Genomic DNA, 20,163 nt, shown 5'->3' with positions numbered 1-20,163 from the left:
TTACTTATTTATTTAGTCATACCAGTTAATTTAAAGCAAGGCACTGAGAATGCCTAAATGGATTTTTATGGCCCCATAACCACAAAAGCTTGATCCTGACATTTTAATTAATTTTTAGTAAAATTGTACCTGGAAGTGTCCTCATACCCTGGCAGTGAGCATGCCTTCTCACTCACAAAAGGAACAGGCACCAGGCACACTCCCTGTGCTCTGCCCAGCCACACCTACCAAGCTGTCTCCTCTGTTTGGTCTCCATCTGCCATGTTAGAGGCGTTTCCCAGATGTCAGATAATCCCTGGTTGTTTGTGGTTAGGAATGGGGTACTAAAATTCCTTTCGGAAGCATTGAGGACATAAGTGGGGCTTGGGGACTGTGGGGTTCACTACAGGGTGATCTGGCTAAAATGTTTTCTTGGCGATCCCCTTATGTCAATATCTCTAGGCCTCTTGTCCTGGCTGTTCAGATGCCCGAGAGAAGGGTTTGTTCATTCATTTAAAAGATATTTATTAGATGTATTCCTAGGCTCTGGGGTATAGCAGTGAACAAAACAGACAAAAATTCTTGCTCTCATGGAGTTCATATTGTGGTGGAGGAGATTTACCTCATAAGTGAGATAAATAAGTGTATATAATATGCTAAATAATGATAAGTAGTAAGGAGGAAAAATAAAGCAGGGAGGGTAGAGATAGAAGAATTGGGGGGAGTGAGGTTGACATTTTAGGTAACTTGGCGAGGGAAGGCCTCAATGAGAAGATGACCTTTGTGTAAAGACCTGAAGCAGGTGAGGGAGTGAGTTAGGGCTGTATATTGGGGAGGAGAGTTCCAGGCAGAGGGACCAGGTCCTTAGATACAGGTGTGTCCGCGATGATTGAGCAGCCATACGGAGACCATCGTGACTCTTCTGTTTCCTGTGCTCCCTGCCTGCAGCCTCCTGTGTGAATATGTCATTTTGTTACATGATCTCAATAGAGTTTTTGAATAAATAGATAACACTGCATTTTAGGAAGGTTTTTTCATCTAGAAGGTACAAAACAAATTGGTTTGATATCAAAAATGTATCTTCATTTGTCTGAAAAATGAATTTGTAATATTAATCTCCACTCTGATAATAAAAAAGAGATGTCTTTAATTGAATTGTGATTTTTAAAATGTTATTTACCTTTGCCATTTTTCTCCCCGTTTTTGTAGGGTCTACCAATCAGTTTAAGATTACCCAAAGAAATAGGAGCAATGTGTACCTTTTCCTCCCCAAGTACATTTTATAACTTTTACCTGTTCTCTTCATTTAGGAAGAAAGGTTTTGGTGGGACCGCGGGAATGGCGTTTGTGGGAACAGTGTGTTCAAGGAGCCACGCGGGCGGGATTAACGTGGTATGTCTTGTTCTTGACGTTCATCTTTGGAATCTGCATTAGGAAATGTCCAGCATTCAGTGACTCTATAATTCCTCTCCTAGTCCTTACAGCGATATTTTGGCTATTATGAGGGACATGGTAGAAGTGGCAGATGTGTTCTTTCCCTGGAGACTGGATTAAGTTTTCTAATATTTATTGTGTGTTTATTAGCGCCTCACTTTTTATGGATGAGGAAACAGAGGTTCCATTTGAGAAAATTAAGTCAGAACCATGAACTTGTTTTCCCATCAACCACCATGAATAATCTGTTGGTGCTAAAGGAATTGATCTGTTGCTTAAAGTGTCTGTCTCTATCATCAGTATGTTAAGTCACACCAGTTTCCTACTAGACTGCAATGTCTACACACTGATGTTGGATGCTTGCTTTATTACGTAGGCTATCAATATTGTAGTGATGAATTTCCTTTTGTGAAAAAGTAATCTGAGAAACAAAAAGCATATCCTTTTTGTTCAGAAACCTAATGAATACCTTCCTGTGTTTGGGCAGTTTGGGCAAATCACGGTGGAGACATTTGCATCCATTGTTGCTCATGAGTTGGGTCATAACCTTGGAATGAATCATGATGATGGGAGAGATTGTTATTGTGGAGCAAAGAGCTGCATCATGAATTCAGGAGCATCGTGAGTAACTGAATTCTTTCTCTTTATTCTTTCTCCTTTTTCTTTTTTAAAACTATTTATTGAACATTTGTTTAATGCTAAAAATAAACAATGAATTGTTTGGATTGGAGTAATGTGTATCTTTTTGGATTAGAGTTTTCCCCAGGTGTATGCCCAGGAATGGGATTGCAGGATCATATGGTAGCTCTATTTTTAGTTTTTTAAGGAACGTTCACACTGTTTTCCATAGTGGCTGCATCAATTTGCATTCCCACCAACAGTATAGGAGGGTTCCTTTTTCTCCACACCCTCTCCAGCGTTTATTATTTGTAGACTTTTTAGTGATTGCCATTCTGACTGGTGTGAGGTGATAACTCATTGAGTTTTGATTTGCATTTCTCTAATAATAGCGATATTAAGCATCTTTTCATGTGCCTGTTGGTGATCTGTATGTCTTCTTTGGAGAAATGTCTGTTTAAATCTTCTGCCCATTTTTTTGATTGGGATGTTTTTTTTTTGATGTTAAGCAATATGAGCTGTTTGTGTATTTTGGAAATTAATCCCTTGTTGGTTGCATCGTTTGCTAATATTATCTCCCAGTCCGTAGGTTGTCTTTTCGTTTTGTTTATGGTTTCCTTTGCTGTGCAAAAACTTTTAAGTTTAATTAGGCCCCATTTGTTTATTTTTTGTTTTTATTTCTGTTACTCATTTTTTGGAGAGGGATCCAAAAAATATTGCTGCAATTTATGTCAACAAGTTTTCTGCCTGTGTTTTCCTCTAAGAGTTTTATAGTATCTGGTCTTATATTTAGGTCTTTAATCCATTATGACTTTATTTCTGTATATGGTGTTAGAGAATGTTCTAATTTCATTCTATTACATGTAGCTGTCCAGTTTTCCCAGCACCACTAATTGAAGAGGCTGTCTTTTCTCCATTGTATATTCTTGCCTCCCTTGTCATAGATTAATTGACCATAAGTGTGTGGGCTTATTTCTGTGGCTTTCTGTCCTGTTCCATTGATCTATATTTCTGTTTTTGTGCCAGTACCATACTGTTTTGATGACTGTAGCTTTGTAATATAGTCTGAAGTTAGGAAGTGTGATTCCTTCAGCTCCATTCTTCTTTCTCAAGATTGTTTTGGCTATTCAGGGTCTTTGTGTTTCCATGCAAGTTTTAAAATTTTTTGTCCATTGGTAATTTGATAGGGATTGCATTGAATCTGTAGATTGCCTTGAATAGTATGGTCATTTTAACAATATTGATTCTTCCAATCCAAGAACACGGTATATCTTTCTATCTGTTCGTGTCATCTTCAACTTCCTTCATCAGTGTCTTATAGTTTTTGGAGTACAGGTCTTTTGCCTCCTTAAGTTGGTTTATTCCTGGGTATTTTATTCTTTGATGTGATGGTAAATGGGATTGTTTCCTTAATTTTACTTTCTGATATTTTGTTGTTAGTGTATAGAGATGCAATAGATTTCTGTGCTTTAATTTTGTATCCTGCAACTTTACCGAATTCATTGATGAGCTCTAGTAGTTTTCCGGTAGGGTCTTTAGGATTTTCTGTGTATAGCATCATGTCATCTTCAAACAGTGACAGTTTTACTTCTTCTCTTTCAATTTGAATTCCTTTTATTTCCTTTTCTTCTCTGACTGCTGTGGCTAGGACTTCCAAAGCTATGTTGAATAAAAGTTGCGAGAGTGGGCATACTTGTTTTATTCCTGATCTTAGAGGAAATGCTTTCAGCTTTTCACCATTGAGAATGATGTTAGCTGTGGATTTGTCCTATATGGCCTTTATTATATTGAGGTATGTTCCCTCTCTGCCTACTTTCTGAAGAGTTTTTGTCCTAAACAGATATTGAATTTTATCAAAACCTTTTTCTGCATCTATAGAGATGATCATATGGTTTTTATTCTTCAATTTGTTAATGTGGTGTATGGCCCGTTTTTAAAATTGCGTTATTTGTATTTTCACAGGAGAGCTGGATTTGACATGAACACAAGTCATGTCTTTCCTCAACGTGAGCTGGAAGCTATCACCTTGGCAGGGGTTGGGACTGGGGATGGAGGGGCTGGAGCTGGAGCTGGGTTTGTGACGGGACTTCCCCTCTGCTCAGTGGCAACACTGCCCTATCGGGCCTGGGGTTTGGTCCCCAGTTGCTGGAGCACAAGCGCTGAGGGTTGGGTCTGAGCCTGCTCTTTTCCCTTTAAGTGTGTGCTGTCCCCTTTCCCAGCACCAGCACCCTCTCCCCGGGGTGGAGGGGAGCAGTGCTGGGACAAGAGGGGCTGGTGTGGGCACTCAGCGTGGGTCTGGGCACAAGCTGCAGCAGTCCAGCAGCAGGCGGAGATCTGCAAACAAAGACAGTTTTGTTTCTTTCTTCCCAATTTGTATGTCTTTCATTTCCTTTTTTATTGCATTAGCTCGAGTGGTCAGTTTTGTCTGATATTAATTTAGCTGTCCCAGATTTGTTTTTTTTGGTTTTTTTGTTTTGGTAATGTTGACAGTATATGTTTTCTATTCCTTTACTTTGAACTTTTCTTTATTCTTGTGTTTTAGATATATGTTTCTAAACAACCTATATTTAGGCTTTATTTTCTTAATCTAGCCTGGCAATATTTGTCTCTTAATTGAATCATTTAATCTACTTATGTTTAATATGATCACTAATATGCTGTATTTATGCAAATGTAGGTGACACTGATTATAAGATACCATTATTAACATACCACTTAGAATGAAAAAATGGTGACTATCAAGTTAATTCAAATTTTAAGATGAATCTCAATTTCAGGGTATTTTAAATGTGTAAAGAATGTGTTTTAGAAAAACACATCAAATCTGCTGTATTACAACTGTGGATTTTAGTTCCCTGCTAAAATTTTCAAGCTTCTCATTTTTCTCTCTGACCATAGGAAGCACAGATTTTCTCTTTCTGGGTTATTGTTTGATAATTCTAGTATCTAGAGACTTTATGGGACTATATCTGTTTTTTTTTTTCCCCTTATGGTGTCTTTTAATTTTTTTATAGTTGTTCTCACAGTATCTTGTGTCTTCATGTTATGTTTTGATAAAGTATTGGACATTGTATTTGAACAATTTTTGGTAAGAAATAATTTGAGAAGTAGAATTATGTTATCTTTGGCGTATTAAATCTTCTTTTTGAGGACAGATTTCCCACCTTCTACTTCATATGCTATTTCATGAACATTAGTTGACTGTTATAAGTTAGGCTTTTGTTTTTAGATGCAAGTGATATAGATGCTAGAGTTTTTACAGATAATCGGTTGGATCCAGTTCTGTTTAAAAAGTGGATAATCTAACTTTGTAATATAATTTTTTATCATTATTTAAGATATTTGAGGGACCTGGTAGTATTCCCCTCACACACTGCTCTTGGCTTCCTGAACGTGTGAGGGGTGCTCTTCCTGGGAGGTACCTTTCTAGAGAAATGGCTTTCTTAACTCTGTCCCTCAATGCCACCTACATCAGAAAGCCTCCATAATCGGAGGCTTTTAAAAGAGTGCTCTATTAAAAAAAAAAATAATCTAATTAAGTGCCATCACTTAGAGTTCTTTCTTAGGACTTCCTGTTCCTAGGCTGTGGGGATTAGGATGGTAGTGGTGGAAATGTGTTTTGGTTATTTCCAGATTAGTCATAGAGAGAATGTTTTAAACGATAGTTGGGTTTTCTTGGTCATATCCTGGTAGACCATTTCCATCACTGTTAGTCCCATCTATCTCCTTTTGAATCAGTTTTATAAAACTCACCTAGATGTGACAAAAGGGATTCGGAGATGCTTTAGATTCATATCTTAGTACCCAGAAGTGATAGAGAGTAGGGGTACTTTAGTTGCTATTATTCAAGCCGAGTATCAGGAGAAAGATCATCCTTCTTATTACTGTAGGTGACATCCAAGGATGACTAGGGAGAGAATATCTCCATTTTATTATCCACAGTGTTAGTGAAGGCCAACGTGGGGATGTTTGTTATTATCTCCGCATACTAAACAGCATAAGAAGCGGTTATGATTTTGTTATCCTTTTCAGTATGATAGTCAACTTCATTGTGGGTGAAACAGATTTTTTTCTTTTTTGTAGATTGCTTTAGGATCACACATATAAAACATTGTTTCTATGAGAAAATGTGTTCCAAGGACTGTATAACAAGCTTATTTCAAAAATAATCTGTTCAGAAGTGGTGAACTTTGTAGATTAAAATTAGGAGCTCAAGTGTAGGAAATATACACATATGTCTGTACAACTCCTGTGACTATCAGCTGATTAATATATTCTTACAGAAAACATTATTGAATATGTACTGTGTGGTAGGCAATGTACTAGCCATATAAAGAACAATAATAGGAAATAAAAAAACGATTGTTTAAATTGAAGTCTCCTTGTTTATCAGATAATTTCCACATGCTCTAGTTTGACATTTCTACTTGAGGTCCTTAGACTCAAACTCTTGTTGTCCTTCCTAAAACCTGCTCTGCCCCCATCTTCCCGTGATAGTTAATGATAGCGCCTCCTTCTAGTAGCTCAGGACAAAAATCTCAGTCACCCTTGACTTCTCTTTTCTCACATTCTTTGCCTTAATACCTAGTTCTTTAAACCATATAAATAATCCAAAACCTTCTTACTGCTTTCACCACTGCCACGTTGGTCCGTCATCATCTGTTGAGTGGACTTCTTCCTGCTTAACATAGCAAACATGGTGATTTTATTAAAACGTAAATCAGATCACATCATTCCTGCTTCACGCTTTCCATTGTGTCATTCCCCCCTCCTTACTTCACTCATCGTAAAAAGTCAGATTCTTGCAATGGCCTCTTCCCACCTTGCTGTCTGTATCCCTCACTGTCTCACTCCACTCCAGCCATGCTGGCTTCCTTATCTGTTCCTTGAACAGGCAGGCTTCTCCCTTCGGGCTTTTGCACTTACTGTTTCTTCTGCCGGTAATGTTCTTCCCCTAGAAATCCAGTTTTGATTCAGTTGTCTCAGTATTTGAAGTGCCTGTCCTGACAGCTCTTTGAAAAACTGTAGTCGCTCCTCCCCCTGCAGAGGTCGTCCTCTTCACCGCCTCATCTTTTTCCCCAACGTGACTTGTCTTCTAACGTACTATTGAATTTATTTCTTCATTATGTTTATAGTCTGTTTCACTCAGTAGAATGTTGCCTTCACAGGGGCGGGGATTTTTGTCTGCCTTGTTTACTGTTTTCTCCCGCGCATGAAGAAGAGTGCCTTGTACATGATAGATGTTCTACAAATATTTGTTGAAGGAACAGTGTTGTACAAAAGGACTCCTCCTTACAATACTCCTAAGCAGAGAGTAGCAAGAAAAAGAAGAATGTGGAAAGCGAGTGTTTTTGTCATTGTCGGAAATCTTGTGCTAGGTCTTTACTGTCTGTGTGACTGCTTTCCAGTCCGAAGAGCCAGGAGCCAGGACTGTCTACTTCCTGGGAGACTCTGGGCCGGTTAGCAAAGAAGAGTTTACCCAAGGGACAAAGTCTCCCAGAAAGTCTGTTTCTTAGATTCCTTGGGTGTACAGAAGACATGGAATCAATAGGAATGCTTTCTCAATCACTGTAACGTAACATGGTTCTCATTCCCACTGTTACTTTTGGTACCATTGCTCAAACTGATGAAAAAGAGATTCTTTCAGGGCACCAAACGCCCCCAATAAAATTTTAATGTGACTTGGATTTCTCAAAGGTTCTTGTTTTATAGATGAGTGTGTCTCCCACTAGTCTTCAAAAGTGGACCTAGCCAGTGGGACTATCTAAAAATATCATTATTGAGTAAAACAATAACTAAAAACAACCCAGCAACACATAGAAACACATCAAAATTGTGTTCGTATAAATATCCCATAGTTCAAGTTGGACCGTTTCTAGAAGCCCATCTAGCCTTCAGAGTATTAACTACAGTTCTTAGAAATTACCATCAGAGGCATTTAAACCTCAAGCTGTAGCTGAAATTCTGCCCTGTGCATGCTGCTTCTTGGTAGCTATAGTGCGTGCATCATCGCTGGAGTCACATTATTGTCACATAGCTCCTAGTAAGTGTTAGTGAGGGGAGCGCAGGAATGTCACTTCAACAGAGTGAAAAGAGGTCGGGGAAACAGAGCTCGTTTCACATATTTGAAGAACCTTTACTATGGAAGACAAATAAAACTTAATTCTAGAGAGGACTAGATAATTTTTGAGGTCTCTTCTGATGCTGAGATTTATGATTCTGTGAATATTTTCGGTATCTTCTGCCATTTTATTTTTTGCCATTTTATTTTATTTTATTTTAATTTTTTTTTTGTGGTACACGGGCCTCTCACTGTTGTGGCCTCTCCTGTTGCAGAGCACAGGCTCCGGACGTGCAGGCTCAGTGGCCATGGCTCACAGGCCCAGCCGCTCTGCGGCATGTGGGATCTTCCTGGACCGGGGCACGAACCCGTGTCCCCTGCATCGACAGGCGGCCTCCCAACCACTGCGCCACCAGGGAAGCCCCCTCTGCCATTTTAAATGTTCACTTCTTGATGGTTGAAGACATGACTTAAGATTTTCAAAGTGAGTAATTGCTATGACTTAAGATCTTTTTCTTCATGTTTATTACAGAGGTTCCAGAAACTTCAGCACCTGCAGTGCAGAAGACTTTGAGAAGTTAACTTTAAATAAAGGTGGAAACTGCCTTCTTAATATTCCAAAGCCTGACGAAGCTTACAGTGTTCCTTTCTGTGGTAATAAATTGGTGGACCCTGGGGAAGAGTGTGACTGCGGTACTCCAAAGGTCAGTTTAATGTGTGATGTTTGCTTTGCGAAGTTACCTTGGGATTTGCAAAAGAATAAAATAGCTCGCTTTGGGCAACTCTAGCATAGGAGCTAAAGTAAAATTTAGTGGCAAAATGAGGATTGGTATTTTGCTTGTGGGCATAATGTTCCTGGGATTGATCATCCCCTCCTTCCTAGAACATAACCAATGGTGTCATCTGTTTTGGTGTCCAGGAAAGCACCATGTTTATTCTTCTGTTTTTTTGCTACCTTCTACCATTTCTGTTATGGTTACTTAGTCATTTATTTATTTTAAAGAACGAATCAGTTTTTCTCTTGGCTCTTTACTTAGAAGCTTTTACTATTCTGGCACTGCCATTGCAGAAACATTTATTCAGTTGACCTCATTTTAATAATAAATTAAAGCTGGCCCATTGTCCAGAGTTCTTCATTAACAAAGTTCTTGCTACTCAAATTAACGTTCTCCCTTTAGTAAGCTTCAGTTCACCTACCGCTCTCTGGCTTTCTCACACCTGTTACCTACACTTACTGCCATAAGTCTGTGCCCATCTTTATTCTTCTTCTTCTATATCTCAGCCATTCTCTCAAAATGGCCTACTTAAGACTTCCTAGACAAGGCTTAGGAGGAAAAAATTTTAATTAAATTTCAAAAATTAAAAAAATTTAAATTTTAAAGAAATTGGTTCAATTGTATGTAAACTTTACTATATTCTCAATCTTTTCCACAAGTGCTGCTTCTTCTCCCTTACCTGACCACACATCCCTGGCTTTTGCCAGAAGGCTTTACATTCTAGAAAGGCAGTATGTTTTTTTGTTTTTGTTTTCTGCGGGGGAGGGGCGTGCCGCTTGGCTTGTGAGATCTTAGTTTCCCAACCAGGGGTCTAACCTGGGCCCTCGGCAGTGAGAGCACAGAGTCCTAACCACTGGACCACCAGGGAATTGCCAGGCAGTATGTATTTTATGACGAAATTGTCATGGGCCTTCATTGCACTATTGCTGCATGTCAGCAGCCTCTGCTAAATGTTTTCCATGGTATGATCCTCACAATAACTCTAGGAGGTTGATATTTCTTTATATTCTCATTTTCAAGTGAGGAAAATAAAGCCTAATGAGGTTATGTTTAGTCTCTAAATTAATGTTATACTGTTAGGATGACCAAGCTCTTCTTTCCAGGCGTTCTTCTAAAATATTATATATGTTTTGATTTCTCCTCACTGTTTACTTCATTATCGAGCTAATTGAAATAGTCTATATTTGCTTCTCGAGCTTTTGCACTACAAATTACTCTTGAAAAAAGTACCTCTTCCCCCTCAAATATCACAGGTGTTTTTCTTGGTATAAAAGTTTCAAATAGCAAGCACAAGCAAAATTTCCCTTTATTTCTCCCATACATTTTTTCACTTCCTTCTGCAGTGGTAATCATTCTTATAAGTTTAGTGTGTTTCTTTACAGATTTTATTCTATGCATTTATATATCTATATACAGTATGTACATTTGCACCATAGTTGGGTTTGTTTTAGGATTTTATTTTTTTCCATAAATGAAATCCGACTTAATCCATTGCATGCAGAGGTTTTTTTCTATTAATATATCCTACAGATTTTTTCCACGTCATTATGTTATTTACACATAATCCTTTAATCTGCTGATTAGTATTTCAGTATAAGGATATACTGTGATTTATTTCACCATACTCTCATTAAAGGACACTTACTCACTGTAGTTAGTATTTTTCTGTTGCAAACAGTACATCCTTGTATATGCTCCACGTGTGTGTGTGTGTGTGTGTGCGCATACATACATATACAAGTATTTCTCTAAGATAATTATATAAAGGTAGAATTATTGAATTGCAAAGTATGCATGTTTTTCATTTTATTAGAGACTACCAAATTTCCTACAAAAAGGCTGTGTCAGTTTGCAATTTTACCAACAATATGTCATGGCATTTAGTGTCCCCCATAGTTTTGTTAACTGAGCAAGGTACAAGTTTTACTCGTGTTTCAAGATTATCATCATATAGCCCCTCTATAATTTTTTCTAGCATTTTTGTAATTACAGTTTTTTGTATTAGCTCTATAATTGGTGTGGGGGGGTCATGTGGAGTGAGCTAGAGCATTAACTTTTACCCATTAATTGTCAGTTGTTGCAAAACCATTTAAAATGGTACTTTCACCATAAACAAAATTCCTGTATACATAGTCTATTTCCGGATTCTCTTTTCTTTTATGAAGCCATCTGTCTGTCTTGCACAGGAGTTGTGAAAAAAAATTAACAGCTGTAGTGAAGTATAATTGAATACAGTGTCAAAAAAAAACCCACCCCAAATTCGGACTTAGATAAGAAAAGGCTTTATCCAAAAGAAAGACTATTGTAGTAGGGAGAACACACTGACCTCAGACATCTGGAAGCGTCTCAAAATCAAACAAAAAGGTTTTTCTTTTATAGGGTAAATGTGGGAGCAAACAGAGATAATCAGAATCTTTTATGGGGAAGCTGGATAAGCAGGGGAGAAAAGCCAGTGAGGTCTGATAAGAAGTTGCCTTTTGGTCAGCTGATTGCCAGGAGAAGCTGGGAAGGGGTGGGGATACTTGTTCCCTTTTTTTTTGTGGAGACAAACAGAGTTCAAGGGCCTATATAGGAAAGAGAGAAGGCTCACTAAAGTTTGGTCAAGACAAAGCAAAGGGTAAGAAACAGGCAATTATAAACACTTGTCAACAATGAGCTATACCCATTTAACACATACAAGTTAGGTTTTGATACCTGTTTGCCTATGTGAGACATATGTTTTTGTGCTTTTGGTGTTACATCTAAGAAATCTTTGCCTAGTCCAAGATTTCAAATGTTTTCTCCTAGAAGCTTTATCATTTTAGTTCTTTTAAAAAAATAAATTTATTTCGATTTTATTTATTTATTTTTGGTTGCATTAGGTCTTTGTTGCTACACACAGGCTTTCTCTAGTTGTGGCGAGGGGGCGCTACTCTTCGTTGCGGTGCACAGGCTCCAGGCGCACGGGCTTTGCTAGTTGTGGCACGTGGGCTCAGTAGTTGTGCCTCACGGGCTCTAGAGCACAGGCTCAGTAGTTGTGGCGCATGGGCTTAGTTGCTCCACGTCATGTGGGATCTTCCCGGACCAGGGCTCGAACCTCTGTCCCCTGCATTGGACACTGTGCCACCAGGGGAGTCCATTGTTTTAGGTTTTACATTTAGGTTTATGATACATTTTGACTTAATATTTTATATGGTGCAGGTATAGATCATTTTTCAAATTTTCAAATTTTTATTATGAAATTATTATAAACTGACAGACCATTGGAAAAACAGTCCAAAGAGTCCTATGTATTTTTTGTCCAGTTTCCCCCAAAGGGTGACAAATTATATAGTTATAGTGCAGTATAAAAACCAGGACACTGACATTGGTATGTTAACTAGATTACAGACTTTATTCAGCTTTTACCATTTTAACCTGCATTGGTGTGTGTGTGTGAACTTTTATGCAGTTTTATTCCACATATAGATTTATGTAACCACCACCTCAATTAAAATACAGAACTGTTCCATCACCACAAAAGAATACCCTCCTGCTACCTTGTTGTAATTACACCCACCCTGACTCCAGCCCTTATCCCTGCCCCTGGCTTCCATCTGTGGTTTTGCCATTTCAATAATGTTTGCCATTTCAATAATAACTAGAGGGACTTCCCTGGTGGTCCAGTGGTTAGGACTTTGCCTGCCAATGAAGGGGGTGTGGGTTCAATCCCTGGTCAGGGAGTTAAGATTCCACATGCCTCGGGCCAAAAAACCAAAGCATGAAACAGAAGCAATGTTGTAACAAATTCAATAAAGACTTAAAAGAAATAATAATAAATGGAGGGACTTCCCTGGTGGTCCAGTGGTAAAGAATCCACCTTACAATGCAGGGGACGCAGGTTCGATCCCTGGTCAGGGAACTAAGATCCCACATGCCTTGGGGCAACTAAGTCCGCACCACAAACAATGAGCTCACGCCCCTCAACTAGAGAGCCCGCATGCTGCAAACTACAGAGCCCAAGTGGCTGGAGCCACAACTAGAGAAGAGAAAACCCACATGCCACAACTAGAGAGAAGCTCGAGAGCTGTAATGAAGAGCCTGCACGCCTCAATGAAGATGCCATGTGCTGCAACTAAGACCCAACACAGCCAAAAATAAATAAATAAATCTTTAAAAATAATAATAATAAATGGAATCTTACAACATATAACCTTTTGAGACTGACTTTTTTTCACTAAGTGTAATGCCTTTGAGGTCAGTCTAGGTTGTTGCATGTGTTAATATTTTTTTTATTTTTTATTAGTGAGTAACAGTCCATTGTATGGATATTACTTCAGAGATTTGGAATAATGTTTAGGGTGGTATTTCCACCAGCTCAAAGGGCCTATCTGAAGTTTGTTTAACCATTCACCCATTAAAGGATGTCTAGGTTGTTTCTAACATTTTGCTATTATGAATAAAGCTGCCATGAATTATAGTCCACTCTTTATCATCAGAGAATTAAAGAAAAATATGGTCTTCATGAGTAAACATACGAAGAATCTCAGCAGAGAAATGTATAATAAAGAACCAAATGGAAATTATAGAACTAAAAAGTCTAATAAATGAAAGATTCACTGGGTAGAATTAATAGCAGATTAAGATGGCATAAAAAGAGTCAATGAACATGAAGTAGAACAAAAGAAATAATCCAATCTAAAGAAAAAAGAAGAAAGATTAAAGAAAAATGAACAGAGCATCAGGGACATGTAGGCAATATCAAAGAGCCTAATGTAATTATAAGTGAAATCCCAAGAGGAGAGTGAGAACGAGATGGGAAAAGTATTCAAAGAAATAATGGCTGAAAATTTCCCATATTTAACAGAAAATGTTAAGTTACAATTCTAAAACACTAGGTAAAGCCAAATCAGAATCATTACTAAGAACGATTGTAGGCACATTGTAATCAAAGTGCTGAGATAAGCAGAAAATAATACAAGAAGTCAGAAGAAAATGGGGAACAAATGTATACATGGCAGCTGATTTTGGGAGCAGAAGACAGTAGAACAGCAGATTTATGGTTCTGAAAGGAAGAAACCGTCAGCCTAGAATTCTACAACATAGGAAGATAAATATTCTTCAAAAATTAAAGCTTATAGCCCCTGCCCCCTTCTCTCCTCCTCCTCCTTTCTCCTGTCTTCTTCTTTCCCCCTCTCCTTTCTCCTTCCCTTCTCAAACAATTCATACCTGAAGACATTAGTTGGAACATAGGAGAGTAGATGTCACTGGGTGGAAGGTTCGGAGCAGGGGTAGGGAGCCATGGTGGGCCAAAGTGGGGTGAGAGAAGCCAAGCAAGATAAAAAGAATGTCCACATGGGTGGAAATTCACCCAACAGAGAAGTCAGACCCTGAGCATGAAGAGAAGTGCATTTATGGATGCTTAATTTCCTGTGATCATTAAACACAGTGTTATAGACTGAATGTTTGTGTCCCCCAAATTCATATGTTGAAGCCCTAACCCCCAAGTATGTCTGTATTTGGAGAAGGGATCTCTAGGAAAGTAATTAAGGTTAAATGAGGTCATAAGGGTGGGCCTTGATCTGATAGGATTAGAGTCCTTATAAAAAAGAGACACTGGAGAGTTTGCTTGCTTTCTCTCTGAACACATGCACTGAAGAAAGGCCATGTGAGCACACAGCAAGAAGGCAGCTGTCTGCAAGCCAAGGAAGAGAGTCTGCACCAGAAACTGAATTGGCTGGAACTTTGATCTTGGCCCTCTAGCCTTCAGAGCTGACGTAATAAATTTCTTTTGTTTAAGTCATTAGTCTATGGTATCTTGTTCTGGCAATCCCAGCAGACTAAGACACATACATACTTTCTGTGATTTCAGTCCTTTGAAATATGTTGAGACCTAGATAATAGCTAAAGAGTCACTGATAAATCCAGAAGGATAGTAAGGGACTGTTTCCAGAGAGTAACTATTACAGTCAGGTTAGAAGGAAGCATAGGTCTAAGATAAGAATTTTATTAATGAATATTGATGACAATAATTTATTTCTTTATTGACAGTCATTTTCTCTTCACAGGAATGTGAATTGGACCCTTGTTGTGAAGGAAGTACTTGTAAACTTAAATCATCTGCTGAATGTGCATATGGCGACTGTTGTCAAGACTGCTGGGTAGGGAATTCCTCCGTATTTGGAAAAAATAGAAAAAGGAGAAATATGCACATATCAAAATTGGTTTTCTCTGATCTGTAAGAGAGCACTATTTTTATTACATGATTACATGAAAAGTTTTATGACACTTGTTTGCAGTTTTGTGTCATGTTCTTTTATGACAAATGGTCTAAAGAGAATTTTTTTCTTAAGTAAAAACATTTTTTTTTCTGATTTAAGAGTGATCTATGTTTTTCATTAAAAATTCAACAATAGAAAGTAGACACCGAAAGACCCTCTATCATTTTACCCTCTTCAGGTAGCCATTGTTTGATAATTTGTTGTTAGTCACTTTTTCCTATGTAAATGTGAGTATGAGTGTGTGTGTAGGTGTGTGTCTGTGTGAAAGTGGGTAAACATGGGTATACATATTTTTACTATGTACTTTTTTCAGTAAGATACCATGGATTTTCTTCCATTCATGTAGTTCTACAAGGTTATGTAGTTAGTATTACTTTGTATGGCTGTACCATAATTTCTTTATCTGGTCTACTAATGATGGACATTTAGATAGCTTCCAATATTTGCTTATAAGTGGAATTGCTGGGACAGAGTATGCATATGAAAATTTTTGACACACATTTTTATACCTTCTACAAATGTGCCAGTCTGTAATTGCCAGTCTAATCAATACACTGATTACTGTACAGTGTACAGTATAGATTACATCAGCACTATTTTTGTTTCCTCCTACTCACATTGGTTGCTAGCCAGTGTTACGATCCAGGTTAGTTTGGTAGTTGTAAAGTGCTTTTATATCTTAGTTTAATTTGCATTTCTTTTGGTTATCAATGAGGCTATGCTTTTTCATTTTCCATGTTTCATGACTTTTATGAATAGCCTATTACGGGCCTTTGTTCATTTTTCTATTGGGTTGTTTAATCTTTTGTTTTTGTTAGAACTTTTTATAGATATAAATATTGTGGTTTCCAGTTTGATTAATTTGTGGGAATTTTCCTGATATTCCTGTTCAATTTCAATCCTGTTACCCTAGTTCCTTCCAGGAGGTACTTTGTGCCGAGGAAAAACCAATGAATGTGATGTTCCAGAATATTGCAACGGTTCTTCTCAGTTCTGTCAGCCAGATGTTTTTATTCAGAATGGATACCCTTGCCAGAATAACAGAGCCTATTGTTACAATGGCATGTGCCAATATTATGATGCTCAGTGTCAAGTCATCTTTGGCTCAAGTAAGATATGTTATTTATATTGATTGCTGTGATTTTATTTTTTTGTTTTAGTTTTTGTTAAAAATGGAAAGCAAACGTTATTGCTAAAACTGAAATTCTCCCGTTTCCTCTCTCCTATCATGTCCCCCTCTTTCCTTCTCCGTAGGCAATCATGGTCATTAATTTGATGTGTCCAAGTTCAGTTGGTGATTTTTGTTTTTATCATACTTTCTCACCTCTCTATCCTGTGTATATTAACATTATATGTATACATATATGTACACAGTATTGTATTCTAGCTTTAATAAATTCATGTAAATAGTATGGGGACATACATATGGGTCTTCTGTTTTCATTGTTCACTCAAAATGTTTTTGCAATCCATCTGTATTGCTATATTTAGATCATAGAGCATTAGAGTATTCTATTATATAAATGGAATCCATTCTTTTCCTAGTAGTATTTAATATATTTTTATTGTGTCTCTTTTTAAATATTTCATTTTTATCAAAGTTATACATACAGTAGATTAAAGAGCCAAATCATTCACAAGATTTTATGAAAAAGTAAAGTGTGCCTCCCCATAATAGCCCCATCCCTTAAGGCAACCATTTCTACCTTTTCTTGCTGATTTCTAGCCGATTACTTTGTTACTTGCTCCAGGTCTTAAATTTCTTGGTAATGCTACTTTTGGATTTTTCCATTCTAGGTATTAAATGTTAATTTTTCACTGCAGAGGATGAGAATTTAATTTCTTACCTTCTCTTCTCTCAACACTTGTCAGCTCTCATCCTACTCATGCTCATTTTTCATTCTCCATCCTCTTAATATGGATTAATTATAATTTTAGGTAGAGCAGTGTTGACTGTTGTGATTTATAACAAACCAAAAAAAATTGGTCTTTGTCCAGTTCCTGGCATGAGCTCCTAAAACGCTTGGAATTTCCCAAGTGATGAGAGCTGTAAAAGTGTCTTTTGTTATGTCAATGAAGTGACTTTTGGAAAGCCCCTCAGTGACATAAGGATGGGGCTGGTTGCCAGGGAACTAACCCTGTGATTAGCGGTTGGAACTTTCAGTTCCCCTACCTCTGGGACTGGAGATTGCTGTACTCACAAGTGGCCAGTGATTTAATCAATCATGTCTATGTAATGAAGCCTCCATGAAAACCCCAAAGGACAGGGTTTGGAGAGTTTCTGGCTTGGTGAACAAGTGGAGATGCAGGGAGTGTCACACTTGGCGGGGCCTGGAACCTCCAAGCCCCTTTCTTTATATCTTACGTATGCATCTCTTCCATCTGGCTGTTCCTGAGTTATATTCTTTGATAATACACCAGTAATCTAGTGAGTAAAATGTTTCTCTGAGTTCTGTGAGCCACTCTAGCAAAATTAATCAAACCCAAGGAGGGGGTGGGTCATGGGAACCTTGATCAGATAGGGTCGGAGGAGAGAAGACTAAGCATGAAATGGGACTTCCTTTATGTTAGTCAGGTCATGGGACACAGTGTTAGAGATCTGTGAACTTCTGATATATTTTGCAGGAATGGACAGGTTACTGCAGACCAAAAAAGTACTTCAGATAGGCATTTTAGAGAAGCAAATGCTATTATTTAGCAAGTATATTATCTTTGTAGAGGCCTGCAAAAAAGTCTAGGACGACCGAAGGGGCAACATTATTGGGGGGAGGGCTTGTTATTAATTTAGTCACTTTTTCCTGATATAAATGTGAGTGTGAGCATGTGCTTTGCTAGAGTTATTGCCATGTGACGTTTATCCTGTGCAAGTATTCTGCATCCATTTTCAGATTACTTGATCCTCCACTTCTTTTTTCTTCCAACTCCTTTCACCTCATATCCATTTTCTTGTAAACTGACCAACGTAGTATCAGGTGTGTAAGACAGACACATGAATTTCCATTATTAGATAGAAGGTACTGCCATTTTGGCTTCAAAATATTTACAAATAAAATATTTTTAGGAATATATAATTAAGTGGAAAAATCAAACATTAAGTGGTACATATATAAAATATAAGAAAACAAGAATGGATTGATACTTTATTAGCTGTCATGGCTATTTGTCAATGTAATTAATACCTAAATTAAGCATCCATATATGGTAAGTTAAAAAAAATAATACCTGGAAGTGTTTTCACCAACCCTCCCAGCCTGATCTAACCAGGGGTGCAGTAGACCTGTGTTTGAGAGCAGTGAGAATTAATATGCTGAAAGTGCTACCATACTGTGCATGGTTTTTAATTTCATCATGGTTAATATAAATTTATTTATTTATTTCTGGCTGCGTTGGGTCTTTGTTGCTGCATGCGGGCTTTCTCTAGTTGCAGCGAGCGGGGGCTACTCTTCACTGCGTGTGCAGACTTCTCCTTGTGGTGGCTTCTCTTGTTGTGGAGCATGGGCTCTAGGTGCTTGGGCTTCAGTGGTTGTGGCTCACGGGCTCAGTAGTTGTGGCTCGTGGGCTTAGTTGCTCCGCAGCATGTGGGATCTTCCCGGACCAGGGCTTGAACCCATGTCCCCTGCATTGGCAGGCGGATTCTTAACCACTGCACCTCCAGCGAAGTCCCATCATGGTTAATAATTTCATCTTGTTTAATGACACTTCTTTGAGGACTTGAGTGCTTGAGTCCAGGCTAACTTTTAAGTACCATCTAAGCTTTATTTTCACATTTTGTTGTCAATTATAAAATGTGGAACAAAATGTTTTATATGTAGGCCCTGAAACCTTTTCAGAGGAGTTGAGGCAGTTTATCCAGGCGTATGGACTGTCGTAGGGAATACTTTTATTTCTGAATTAAATTGCCATAACTTAAAAATATATATTTTTTAATCTTAATCTTATTGGGGTATAGTTGATTTACAATGTTGTGTTAGTTTCAGTTGTACAAAAAAAAATTTTTTTTGCTGTTACAGAAGCCAAGGCTGCTCCAAGGGATTGTTTCATTGATGTGAATTCCAAAGGTGACAGATTTGGCAATTGTGGTTTCTCTGGCAATGAATACAAGAAGTGTGCCACTGGGTAAGTGGAGGCAAGAGTATAAAAGAATATGAAAGGTTGTAAGATCAGCCATCTTTAGCATCTTCTACAGCTCCTTGTGACTGCTGACTTTCTCCCCCTTAAACATCTAACTTTTCAAATTTAACAATTTTGTAAAATATGACTTCAGAGAGATTCTGAATAGGAAGGGTAAAATTATTCATACCTTTTGACATTACCTGTCTAAAATATAATGATTTTTAGAATGTTACTTTTGTTTATCCTGTTGTACAATAAGAAGCCCAAATAAACACTCTTCTCCCTCTTCCTTTCATTAAAAGATTATGCTGCTAAATCCATATGTAGAGGTATCTGCAGAATTAATTCTGGACTTTATCATTTTCTTCTGGCTCTATATAATTTGAAAGTGACAAATTAAAAGCCTTTTTTGTTTCTATAACATTTGCACATTGTAAAGAAATTAATATTATTACAAAAATATAAACAAAAGTTATCCATAATCTGTCTGCATGTATTCAGTAATTTCAGTGTATGTCTTCCTTTTTTTTGTTATTTCTGTGCACTGTACATACACACACTAACATTTTGTATAATTGGAATTATTCTATAATACTGTGCTTCTCTTCTACTCACTTCACCTCCTACTCTGCCAATTTAGCTAAGCAACTGAGGTAAAACAATGCTTACTAAGACAAAACAACAACCGTGACCTCCGTGTTCCAAAATCCAACAGACATCTTTAGGTCTTCATGCTTCTGGACCTTTCAGTAGCATTCAACTATGTTGACCATTTTCTCCTTGAAGAAACCCCTTTCCTTGGCTTTTGTGTAGAATGTTCTTCTAGTATTTTTTTTCTGTTTCCAGATGCTCCTTTAATGTATTTATTTGTAGGCTCATCTTTCTCTACTGAGCCATTAAATGTGAAATACTTCAGCTCTACTGGTCCACATGTCGTCCTCTG

At 37.7% G+C, this 20,163-nt stretch overlaps 1 protein-coding gene across 1 annotated transcript in view; it reads left to right on the top strand.

Annotated features, from left to right (window-relative positions):
• ADAM9 (ADAM metallopeptidase domain 9) overlaps positions 1-20,163 on the top strand; it is a 109,916-nt gene that overhangs the window by 44,514 nt on the left and 45,239 nt on the right. Inside the window, exons 10-15 of the mRNA XM_065899822.1 lie at positions 1,290-1,371; positions 1,901-2,034; positions 8,625-8,796; positions 14,895-14,987; positions 16,021-16,216; positions 19,118-19,223. Of these exons, the coding sequence (XP_065755894.1) occupies positions 1,290-1,371; positions 1,901-2,034; positions 8,625-8,796; positions 14,895-14,987; positions 16,021-16,216; positions 19,118-19,223 (783 nt within the window). The remainder of the gene's footprint in view (positions 1-1,289; positions 1,372-1,900; positions 2,035-8,624; positions 8,797-14,894; positions 14,988-16,020; positions 16,217-19,117; positions 19,224-20,163) is intronic.

The sequence above is a fragment of the Phocoena phocoena genome, chromosome 21, assembly GCF_963924675.1.
Source record: "Phocoena phocoena chromosome 21, mPhoPho1.1, whole genome shotgun sequence".
In the NCBI taxonomy this organism is placed as follows: domain Eukaryota; kingdom Metazoa; phylum Chordata; class Mammalia; order Artiodactyla; family Phocoenidae; genus Phocoena; species Phocoena phocoena.
The sequence above is the reverse complement of the archived record's forward strand: the minus strand, read 5'-3'. Positions and strand labels throughout refer to the sequence as shown.